Source organism: Hippopotamus amphibius, chromosome X (genome assembly GCF_030028045.1).
Source record: "Hippopotamus amphibius kiboko isolate mHipAmp2 chromosome X, mHipAmp2.hap2, whole genome shotgun sequence".
Lineage (NCBI taxonomy): Eukaryota > Metazoa > Chordata > Mammalia > Artiodactyla > Hippopotamidae > Hippopotamus > Hippopotamus amphibius.
In genome coordinates this window covers 113912220-113924641 of record NC_080203.1, presented here as the reverse complement: position 1 = coordinate 113924641, position 12422 = coordinate 113912220, and the positions used below count along the sequence as shown (strand labels likewise).

At 40.4% G+C, this 12422-nt stretch overlaps 1 protein-coding gene across 1 annotated transcript; it reads left to right on the top strand.

Annotated features, from left to right (window-relative positions):
- The first annotated feature begins 498 nt into the window (after positions 1-498).
- On the top strand, positions 499-1535 carry LOC130841572 (melanoma-associated antigen B5-like). The gene is given in 2 exon segments (XM_057717686.1): positions 499-1486; positions 1489-1535. Coding segments are annotated over 2 exon segments (1035 nt in total).
- Positions 1536-12422: the final 10887 nt, after the last annotated feature.

The window sequence follows — 12422 nt, the reverse complement described above, 5'->3', positions numbered from 1 at the left end:
GGCCAGGACAGAAAGCTCCCCACTGAGCAGTCAGTACTGGGGGCCCCTGGACAGGGGTGATAAGCTGAGGACCCCCTTCACTGCGTTCTCACAGATCCCAGGGAGGTTTGTGGTGTCAACCTCACCACAGCAGAGGGAATGGGTCCCATGACCTGCCACCAGTTGAATGATGGTCTTCTACATGAGACTCTTCAAGGTAGCAGACTACCAGTCCCTGCTGACAGCCCAGCATGCCTGAGGCAGGTGGCAGGAGGCAGCCTGAAGATCACTCTAATTTTCTTCAACAGGTTTCCCAAGGGACAGGCTGATTAGGAGAACAGGAGCCCTGTGGGTTTTTAGAGCAGTACCCTCAAGCAAAACTACAAAGGTAGCCTTCCTTATACCCAATGTGATATTTCCCAGCTGAAGCTGCACTCTCTCAACCTTCCTCATCCAGTGGGCCCTTATCACCTGCCCTCCTATTTGCACTCCTGACCATTGTCCCTGAGCACAGTCATCATGCCTTGGGGTCACAAGAGTAAGGTCCGCACCCGTGAGAAACGCCACCAGGCCGGAGGTGACTTCCAGAGTCACAGGAGAGTTCAGGCCAATGCAGTAATGGAAGAGCCCCGCTTCTCCTCTTCTGTTTTGGAAGATAATCCCCAGAGTTCATCAGCTACTGGGTTTAACAGCACTTCCCAGGGGTCTTGGAAAGCCCCTTCTACCACCATCACCTCTTCAAGAACTCTTAACACAAGATCTGATGAAGATAACAGTCAAGATAAGGAACACCCATGTTCCCCTGATGTCTCACCTTCTACTAAGAGCACATACAGCGATACTCTAACTAGGAAGGCAGATTTGTTGGAGCAGTTCCTTCTGTACAAGTATAAAATGAAGCAGCCCATTATGAAGGAAGACATGCTGAAGATTGTCAACCAAAAGTATCACAACCGATTTGCTGAGATTCTCAAGAGAGCCTCTGAACGCATTGAGGCTGTCTTTGCAGCTGACTTGAAGGAAGTTGACTCAACCATCCACTCATATGACCTTGTCAGCAAACTGAAACTCCCCAACAATGGGAGGGTGCGTGCTGGCAGGGGGTTACCTAAGACCGGTCTCTTAATGACAGTCTTGGGTGTGATCTTCATGAAGGGCAACTGTGCCACTGAGGAAGACATGTGGAAATTCCTGAATATGATGCGAGTATATGCTGGGAGGAAGCACTTCATCTATGGGGAACCGAGGAAGCTCATCACCAAAGATTTCGTGAGGCTCAAGTACCTGGAGTACTGCCAAGTGGCCAACAGCGATCCTCCACGCTATGAGTTCCTGTGGGGCCCAAAAGCCCACGCTGAAACCACCAAGATGAAAGTCTTGGAATTTTTGGCGAAGGTCAACGATACGGTTCCCAGTGTCTTTTCATTACGATATGAAGAAGCTTTGCAAGATGAGGAAGAGAGGGCTAGAGCCAGAATTGCAGCCAGGCCTGGCACTACTGTCACTTCCATGCATGTTCCACGATCATGTCCAACAGCTTCTCCCACCCCTATTGAAGTCTGAGACTTTTTAAAAATCATCCAGATGTGAAAATCTGACATCACAATCGGGATTTTTGTTGAAATGGGAAAGAATCCCACAATAAAATTGTTGCGATAATGGAACGAAAAAATAAAAAAACATTAAAAACAAAACATGATCAACCTTGATTTTTCTTCATCCTTTCAGTCTTCTGTTTTGTAAAATTAAATGATTTCTACCTCAATATGCTTAACTTATCATAGAATATAGGAGGTGTTAAATCTTAACAAGTTAGACCTCTTACTCTCTTTTTTATTTCCCAAACATCAGTTGAGCATCTGCTCCTTGAAAGGCTCTGTGCTAGTACTGGCAAGGCTAAGATAAAGACCCAGCCTATGCCCATACAACTCTAGAAGCAAAAAGCTGCGATCATGTAAGATGTTGAGATGCCCTCTATGACTTACAGGAAAGTAAAAAGATAATCCAGAAAGATATCTCAACCTGAGGCAGTGTATTGATTTGTTAAGGCTTCCACAACAGAATACCACAGAATAGGTGGCTTAAACAACCGAAATTTATTTTCTCACAGTTCTGGAGGCTGGAAGTCCAAGATGAGGGTTGCTTTCCTTGGCTGGCAGATGGCCACCCTCTTCACTTGGCGATCCCTTTGTGTGCATATATCCCTGGTCTCTCCTTTTGTGTCCTAATCTCTTCTGATAAAGACACCACCCAGGTGGAGTTATGGCCCACACGAATGGCCTCAGTTTAACTTAAACATCTCTTTAAAGACCTTACCTCCGGGGCTTCCCTGGTGGCCCAGTGGTTAAAAATCCTCCTGCCAATGCAGGGGACACGGGTTCGAGCCCTGGTCCGGGAAGATCCCACGTGCTGCAGAGCCACTAAGCCCGTGAGCCACAACTATTGAGCCCATGTGCCGCAACTACTGAAGCCCATGCACTTAGAGCCCGTGCTCCACAAGAGAAGCCACCACAATGAGAAGCCCGTGCACCACAACGAAGAGTAGCCCCGGCTCTCTGAAACTACAAAAAACTGGTGCGTAGCAACAAAGACCCAATACAGTGGATAAATAAATATAAAATATAAACAAACTTTTTTTTAAAAAGACATGATATGAGGGTGGGGACAATGGGTATTTAAAAAAAAAAAAAAGACCTTACTTCCAGCTACAGTTGCATTCTGAGGTGTTGGGGGTTATGCCTTCAACATGAATTTTGGGGAGGACACAATTCAGGCCCTTACAGACAGAAATCTAAGGTGTTTTTGCTCTTATCTCAGTGTAGGAGAATACATTGCACAGACAGGTATTCTATGCACATTGTCTCCAGGGAGTTTCTGCGAAATAAGGGTAAACAGCCTTGAGGTGTGTCAGGGAGGAGGAAATTCCCCCCTCTACCCCTCTTGGGTTCTTGTGTTAGACTAATAAAGTTGACACAAGACAGATTAACAGGAGAAAAAGAAACAAATTGTAATTCATGTGCATGGAGGCATCACAGAAATAGGACCTAAGAAGAGGCAAAAGCAGGCAGCTTTTATACTTTTTGGACAAAGAAGCAATAAATTTGTGAGGAATGGACGGGACAAAAAAACTTACATTTGGGGTAATTTCTTCAATTAGTAAGGAATCTAAACAGAATTTTGGCATGGGGTAGTAAATTAAAGAAGTAACAAGATTTGTTTATATAGGCTTCTCTGCCTGAATTCCCTATTTCTGGTTATAAGCACATCCTTCTACCTCCAGATGCAGAGAGTGTATCTTTTTTCCCCCCAACTTTATTGAGATATAATTGGCATATAAAATTGTGTAAATGTCAGATGTACAACATGACGGTGTATGTATATACTGCAAAATAATTTACTCTCTTGGCCACTTTCAAATATATAATACAGTATTTTAACTGGAGTCACCATTCTGTATGGTACATCCCCAGAACTTATTCATCTTATAACTGGAAGTCTGTACCCTTTGACCATCTGCTTTCACGACAGATTTATTTTCTGTTTTCAGGGAGACAGAAAGGAGGGTAGGAGTGCCCCTCTTGCGTTGGCTGTTTCTTAAGTAACTTTAATTCAAAATAATCAATATGCCATTGTGGTACATTTAGGGGCACCCCACTCTGAGCCTTAACAGTTCCCTCCTCTGAAACTTCCCTGGAAGTTTCACGTATTAAGAGCCGAACTGGTCACTGTGGAGAGAGAAAATGGGTTAGTAGAGTCCTTCATTTCAAGGAACCAGTTTCTTAGTCCTGAGAACAGGTTAGTTCAGTTAAACAGTTGTATCTCATTTCAGGAGTTGGTGATGCAGAGGGGCTCCCAAAGCTAGGTCTGTGGTGTAAGCAGTATTAGGTATTTGATAAGAGGCATTTCTATGGAAACAAAAGGAAAACAAAGGTTAATGATGCGAGCTCGTTATACACCAGTTTCTGAGCCCGGGGGGCAGTCAGTCAAGAATATTTCTAGGTGTCAGGGTTGAAGCATCTACTGCAGTTTGAAATGTCTCTGATGATGTCACGGGGTGTTCAGGTTAACTTTCTGAGTGGCTCATACAGCAACAGGCATGAAGATGGTTTAAATATGAGCTGCTGTGGCAATTTCTCTGACACTTATATCAAGTCATCTAGCTTCAGTTTGCAGTGCTTCAGGTAAAGGGCAGTTTTAGTTCTCAATGATTCAAGTCAAAAGGATGTGAGAGGGGAGCAGATCAAGATGGCAGAGGGGTAGGTCATGGAGCTCACCTTCTCCCCACAGATACATTAAAAGGATGGGAGAAAATTGAAAATGTTCGTTTAGAAAGCTGCAGCCAGGGACTTCAGAATCTGCCTACCAATGCAGGGGACTCAGGTTTGATCCCTGGGACGGGAAGATTCCACATGCGGTGGAACAACTAAGCTCGTGCGTCACGACTACTGAGCCTGCCCTCTAGAGCCCACAAGCCACAACTATTGAGCCCATGTGCTGCAACTACTGAAGCCTGTGCGCCTAGAGCCCACGCTCTGCAGTAAGAGAAGCCACTGCAATGAGAAGCCCACGCACAGCAATGAAGAGTAGCCCCCACTTGCCACAACTAGAGAAAGCCCGCACACAGCAACGAAGACCGAATGCAGCCAATAAATAAATAAATACATTTATAAAAAAAAAAAAAAGTTGCAGCCAGATATTGGAGGGAACTAGAAAAATTCAGGATCCCGTACAGTTTACAGGTAGATAACAAAACTTCAAGGAAAAGTAATAGCACTAGAATCTAATATCCACATGTGTGTAGCATAATTTCCATTAAAACAATTTTTCTCTCTAAAATCTCCCTCATCTCTACCAAAGATGGCAAAATTAATACTAGCTTATTTGCAAAATAAGTCTAGATTCAATAAATTTGGCCTGATTATTTATGTAAGTCTGGCAAGAACAGCAATTGGCCACATAGGCTTTTTAAAACGTGCTTTGCTGAAACTTTGCATAAGGAGTCTCCAGAATGAAATTGTAATAGCCTCTCAAGGCCAGGAAGCCACACCAAGGACTTGTCATCAGACTCCCCTTTATACCTAGAGATTTGGGTGAATTCCTCTCTTCTTGAGGTCCCCAAAATATCCTGAGGTTCCTTTGCCTACCAGGAAGTGACCTTCCTTACTCACCTGGTAAGACTGCTGGGAGGCTGCTGGGAACTCTGTCAGCAAGGTCATAGGCTGTTTTTTCAAGGGGCTTTATGGTTTCATAAAGTCAACCTTAGTTCCTTCAAGCTATCTGGTCATATCTGAGCCTACATGTGTCTCTGTCAAATAGGACATTCCAGTCAAAGTCTTGGTAATATAACCAATGTTTCCAGTTGTGTCCTGCTATAAGAACAGATTCTTATTGAACTTATGCAAATAACTACCTTGCCGAGAAATTAAGAATACTCACTGAGATGTGCTGAATTCTGGAGTGATCAGGCAGGGAAAAAAGATAAATTGTTTAAATCCTTCTTACAAAGGTATAATTTATCAAATTGTTGTGTTAAAAAATTTCTTTATATCTGGAAAATGAAAATTTTAAAATATCAGTAATATTTCATACAAAAAATCATGAAAATTATAATCATGTTATAATCATATTTATCAACTCATTCGGTCCCAGATGACTCTGCTTGAGTCCAGTTCTTCTATCAGCTCTGTCGATCTTCCCTGAGGATTGTGGGTGACAGGAACAGTGATAATTTCAAGAAGTTTGCTAAGTTTTTGTTATGGCTTGTATGATTTGCCCAGGGAAGTGTATGCCTTGATCACTGGATATTATAAAAGGTATATCCCAAGTAGAGGATACATTTTCTAAACAGTTTCTTTGCCACTGTGAGGGAATCAGCCTTGTAGCAAGGGAAGGCTTCAATCCATCCAGAAAATATATACACAATAACAAGAATATTTTGATGACTCATACTAAGTGGCAAATAAATGAAGTATAGTTGCAGGTGTTCAAAGTGTCCAGCAAAAGGAGGTCTGAGGCCTCTGGGGACAAAAATCATTTTGTTTTGTTTTCTTGCCAGGGTTATGGACCTGAAAGGTCAGACATTGCTGGTAGACTGTTTGCACAATTTTATAGAAATCTTCCTAGCAATGTCTATTTACAATTTGAGTCATCATAAATGGGGGCGGGGGGGGGCGGGTAATGCCAGAAAGCTGGGAGGAACCAAGGGGCCATCTTGGGTTTCTCATAGCCCCAACTGTTTGTCTTACAGCTATTGTTTACCCATTTAATTTCTCCAATTCGGAAGCGGACTGATGCTACATTAAATGGACATCGGGATGGCAAAAGTCTGACAATGAAGGGTCAATGGTTTTGGCAGAAACAAAATGGACTTTATCCACACAAGCCACAATCTTTACAGATTCTTTTATTGTTGCTACCTGTGCATAAAAGTCAGCTTTGGGGTTTCCCTAATACTTGGGTTTTGTCCTTTTAGTGTGAGCTTCAATTTTGATGACAGACAACAATTTACAGTAGGACACTTAAGACTTCCAATAATTTCACATAATTTCTGGAACACTAATACATACCTATACAGACACAACATAAGAAAGGCTTAACGTTCTTCTCATCTGACAATGCTTCCCACATAATTTAACATAACAAATACTCCTAATTAGTTTAATCTCTCTTTTTATAAGGAGAGAGAACAAATCTTTGAGATACTTCAGGGGCCCTCTGAAATAACACATATCTCAAAGTTAGTTCTAAGTCAAAAAGACTTCATATAGAATTTGATTTGCGGAAAGTTTGTCAAAAATATCAAAGAGGCTTTAAAACACTTAGTCAAATAGGTCACTGTGAAACAATGCTTATTTATTCATTTAACCAAAATAACAAAGACTTCATAGGCAAATAGAGAAGGTTATATGGTTCTGAGCAAAATTTAGCTCTTTTAACATCCAGAGGACTAGGTTTACTTAAGCAATCAAAGACCTGATAAAGATAAGAAAAGACACTATATATATATTTTTGGTCAGATTCCTTCAAGGTAAAGAAAAACTTTCCATAATCTCTTCTTATCAAGAGCAGACCAATAGAAAACAAAAGAAAAAAAAAAAAACTCTGTCCTTTTAGCAGAGATAAAACCAAATTCCAATTTTATATCAGTTTACTTTTGATACTTAAACTCATTTACTTAATTTAACAGATTCCAAAATCTATTTAGTCCTAACCACACATAAAATTCCTTTCCAAAGATTCCTTTTTTTCACAAAACTTACAATTTTCTCTGTCCATTTTAGTTTGTGCCTTGTTTCCTTTCTCATTTAGAAACAACCAGCCTTACGGAAAATCACTTTCTTTTTCCTTAACAAAAACATCTCCACACCCTACAACTTTTCTTACCCCAAAACACATCCTACTTCTATTGTTATATCTGGCAGTTTTAACCACATATATTAACTAGAATTCTTAATCCTTTGAAACCTTAATTTTTTAGTGAAAATAAAGAAGTAAACAATTCTGAACTGTATTAACATTTCGTGGCTCGGCAAACAAAAATGCATGTTATAATTTCTAGAAATATATGTTACTTTATAGAATAATCTTTCAATAAAGCATAAGGTGTATTTATTAATAAACCCAAGCATACTTAGTCTCTGTAGTGAGGTAAAAAATACGCAAACTTAGACTTGTTCAGCAATTAATGTTTTAGTGTTTTAGCTTATTTGGAAATAACTAGACACTCAATGAATTCTCATCATTTAATTTAACTTAGCAAAGCTCTGAGAGTATAAATTGGCAAAGAGATTTAGGAAACTACTGAAGTAGACATATCACAAAACAATTATTGTTAAAAAGTTCACCTAAAAACTCTTATCTCATTTACATCGATTTAATTCTTTTGTTCTTTAATAATCATAATTAGATTACTCATGAACATTTCATGAGTCATTAGAGCATTTAGTCATTATCTTAAGGTTATCTTTGTCTGTTTTGTTTGTTTCTTTTCTGACAAACACTGCAACAGAGACATTAGCTAGTAAACCCAGTAGAACAAAAATCGTTCATCTGCGTTATATTTCATGTTAACTCTGCAGATATACCTGTATTAATTAAACCAACAAGCTTAAAATTAGCTTTTACAATATTTACTAAAGATTATTCGAGATCATGTGAACATGAAAAACATTTGGGTTAGTTTTTATTACATTTTTAAGAATTTTTATATAAGCACTAGTTTGCTTAAGCCAGTCAAATAGAGCTCTTTTACAAATTACGATTTTGGCAACATAATCTGGAGGTAGAAAGATACCATATTTATAATGTATACATATAGACATATAGACAGACACAACCAGAGATCTCATAGCTCTCATTTTCAAACTTTAGTCATGAATCGGGTATAATACAAAACTCATTAGTTTATACATAACAGTTGGAATTAATTAACCGTACTCATTCAGATGGCTAAAGTCTTTTTTTATTTGTGGAGAAGACTTTTAAGACATGTATTTGCCCTTGACAAGCAATTCTAAGGAGACTGTTCAGCCAAGAGAGTCTTTTAGCGGTTTGTGTTTAAAGAGGTCCCTTTCCTTTTCCTTTTTCTTTTTTTTTTTTTAAGTTCTACAGTCAGCTAATCCAGGCTCAGTCTCAGGCAATGTGGGCTATGTTAACATTTGAAAGACACAACAGGATTTATAACTTTAAGGGGCAGAGAAAAAATGTAGGTTTTCTCCTAGGAGTTTTGGAGTATATTTGTCTATTATCATAAGTCTTTGAGTAATCACTATTAATTTTTTTTCTTAAGTAAAAGACAATTTTACTCTAATATCCTGATCATTTATAATATCTACAAGCATTTTAAGAGGAATGGGTGAGGCCTTGGGACTGGTAAAGTTAGGTGAGCTTTGAATTTGCTTCTAAAATTGTATTTCTGATTTTATATAGATTTATGAGATAAAGACAGTTGTTTCTATTAGCCCTTGAATATTGGACTCCAGCTGACTTGTTCCCAGATTATGTGTAGGAGGTCCTGGAAAACTGCTGAGGAAACAGGGTGATTTTTAAGAAGGGGAATTTATAATGGATTTTTGTGTTTTGTTTGTTTTTGTTTTTTAAATTGATTAATTAATTTACTTATTTATTGGCTGCTGCGTTGGGTCTTCACTGCTGTATGCGGGCTTTCTCTAGTTGTGGCAAGTGGGGGCTCCTCTTCATTGTGGTGTGCGGGCTTCTCATTGCGGTGGCTTCTCTTGTTGTAGAGCATGGGCTCTAAGCATGTGGGCTTCAGTATTTGTGGCACACGGGCTCAATAGCTGTGGCTCACAGACTAGAGCACAGGCTCAGTAGTTGTTGCACGGGCTTAGTTGCTCCGCAGCATGTGGGATCTTCCTGGACCAGGGATAGAACCTGTGTCCCCAGCATTGGCAAGATTCTTAACCACTGCGCCACCAGGGAAGTCCCAGATTTTTGTTTTAATTACTTTCATCATAATGAGGAACTTCTATCTATCTATCTATCTATCTCATTTATGGCTGCTTTGGGTCTTCGTTGCTGCACTCAGGCTTTCTGTAGTTGTGGTGGGCAGGGGCTACTCTTCGTTGTGCATGGGCTTCCGGTGGCTTCTCTTGTTGCAGAGGACAGGCTCTAGGCATGCGGGCATCAGTAGTTGTGGCACATGGGCTCAGCAGTTGTGGCACATGGGCTTAGTTGCTCCAAGACATATGGGATCTTCCCAGACCTGGAATCGGACCTGTGTCCCCTGCACCAGCAGGCGGATTCTTAACAACTGCACCACCAGGGAAGTCCCAGGAATTTCTTAAGGGCAGTCATTATAATTTTTTTCCTCTCAGTTTGATCCTCCCATAAGTACCAATATGACAGATGTTTTAATTTTAATTTTTTGATTTTTTTAATTAAAAAAAATTTTTTAATTTTTTAATTTTTTATTTTATTTTTTTAATTTTTTAATTTTTAAATTAAAAAAATATTTTTTGGCTGTGTTGTGTCTTCATTGCTATGCACGGACTTTTCTCTAGTTGTGCTGAGTGGGGGCTACTCTTCGTTGTGGTGTGTAGCCTTCTCACTGAGGTGGCTTCTCTTGTTGCAGAGCACGGGCTCTAAGCACGAGGGCTTTAGTAGTTGTGGCGTGTGTGCTCAGTAGTCATGGCTCACAGGCTCTAGAGCGCAGGTTGAGTAGCTGTGGTGCACGGGCTTAGTTGCTCCTCAGCACGTGGGATCTTCCTAGACCAGGCATCAAACCCATGTCCCCTGCATTGGCAGGTGGATTCTTAACCACTGTGCCACCAGGGAAGTCCCCATGAAAGATGTTTATGATGAGAGCACTCACAAAAGTTGTTCCTTTTAAATAGAGCCAATTTAAAGGATCCATCATCTGTCCATTGGAGAGTAGGATCTTATATTAACTTCAAATAGCAACTCAAACCAATAAGCTTTTTTTATCATTGCTCAACCAAAGATGTAAGAGATGTATCACAAAAGAGTATTTAGCCCTCACAAGATCCAAAAAGTTCATGCCCAGAATTAGTCTAAAAAAGTAAAAGCTCTTTATTGCTACAGGTGGCACGAATGGTGTAGTGAAAACAATGTCTCTAGTGTTCCACAGAAATGCAGGGCGCTCCAGGCATAAACCCACTATTTATGGCACCAGGCAGGCACTACTGGAATGGGGCTTTTCCAGTACTAACAAGCAACAAAAATTGAAACGACAAATGCCCCTTATGGACCAGGATGCCTTCTGACAAATTCCCCTGAGAGCTGGCACAACCAGACAAAGAGAGTGCTGCTGGTGACTTCATGTCTTGGAACCCCAGTCTATTCAACTAGCCACCAGATACAACCCAGTAAATGTACCTTCTGGATGACAGAGACCAAGAGAATATTCTCACTGGACAAAATGCCAAGGTCTCGAGACATAAAAGAGGAGGGAAGGTAAACCCTACCTGCTTTTTACAAAGAGGAACCATAGCAGAGTTTGTCTAAAAAGACACAGGTCTGGTGAGAGCTGCTAACTCACCGATCTGTGAGGCTGGCTTGAACAGCAGGCTTATAAGGGCCTAAGCCTGCTGTACTGCCCTATGGTTCTTTCTCCTTATGACAAATGACACAACAGACAGAGACAAAGTAAAACAGTGACCAAGTATGAGAAGAAAAGAGTCCTCAAGTTTCCCTAAGTCCAAGGAACTAGCTACACAAATATTTTCTCCTGCTAACCTAAACTGAGAGAGAAAAAAAGGGACCCTCGCTACTTTCCCTTCCATCAGAACTTGAAGGCAGAGATCTGGGAGGCTGACATGGTAAGAAATCTTACCTTCTGCAGCCTTTGTCAGTTGCCCCAGGATCTCTCAACTGCAGCAGCCTCAGGATGGGAAGCTTCTGGCTGGCTTGCCAACTGTCAGGGAGGGGGAAATGTATCCCTCTATGCCTCTTGACTTCTTGTGATTGGACTAATAACAAAATTGACACAAGACAGATTAATAGGAGAAAAAGAAACAAATTGTAATTCATGTGCATGGAGGTTTCTTAGAAATGTGATGTAAGTAGGCAGCTTTCATATTTTTTAGACAAAGAAACAAAGTTTTGAGGAATGGACAGGACTAATAAACTTAGTTTTGAGTGCTCAATTAGTGAAGAATCTAAACAGAATTTGGGCTTGGGGTAGTAAATTAAAGAAGTAATGAGGTTTCTTTATATAGGCTTCTCTGTCTGAATTCCCTATTTCTGGCTATAAGGGTATCCTTCTACCTCCAGATGCAGGGAGCACATCTTTCACATGAGAGATTTATTTCCTGCTTTCAGTGAGACATAAAGGAGAATCAGAGTGTCCCTCCTGCGCTGGCCATGTCTTAAGTAACCTTAATACAAGATAATCAATATGCCACTGTGGCGTATTTTGGGGCAGCCTGCCTTGAGCCCCAACAGGTGAGATGCACAGGAGCCACTCTGTTGACAGTTCCTGCCTTGAACTGGTAGAGCCAGATCCCAATGCACTAAAAGAGGATTTTAATTAGGTTATCTTGAGTATAATTTGGCAAATTCTAAAAGAGGGCTAGATCTTGGTGGGGAAGAAACAAAAATGGACATGGTTTAGATAGAAGGGCAGCCAGAAAGGACTGAAAGAGTCAGTGCGTGACAAAATTCTAGGAGCTGAGTTGCATCCAGGTGGGGGAAAAAAAGAAAGCTCCACACCAAAGTCAAATAATAAATGCTCTAATGTGGAAAAGATACTTAATTTTACTTGCTAAAGCAAATTTTTGACTGATTTGGTATTGTTCTCTCTGAGAGCATTGCATTTTCTCTGACATTTGCTGGATTTAAGAAAACATTCCTACATAGGTGATAATGTCTAGGTAAGAATATTAACTGCCATTCATGAAACACCCAATATTTGCCTGTCATTTTGGTGGGTGCTTTATACATAATACATACATTCCCACAGTCAT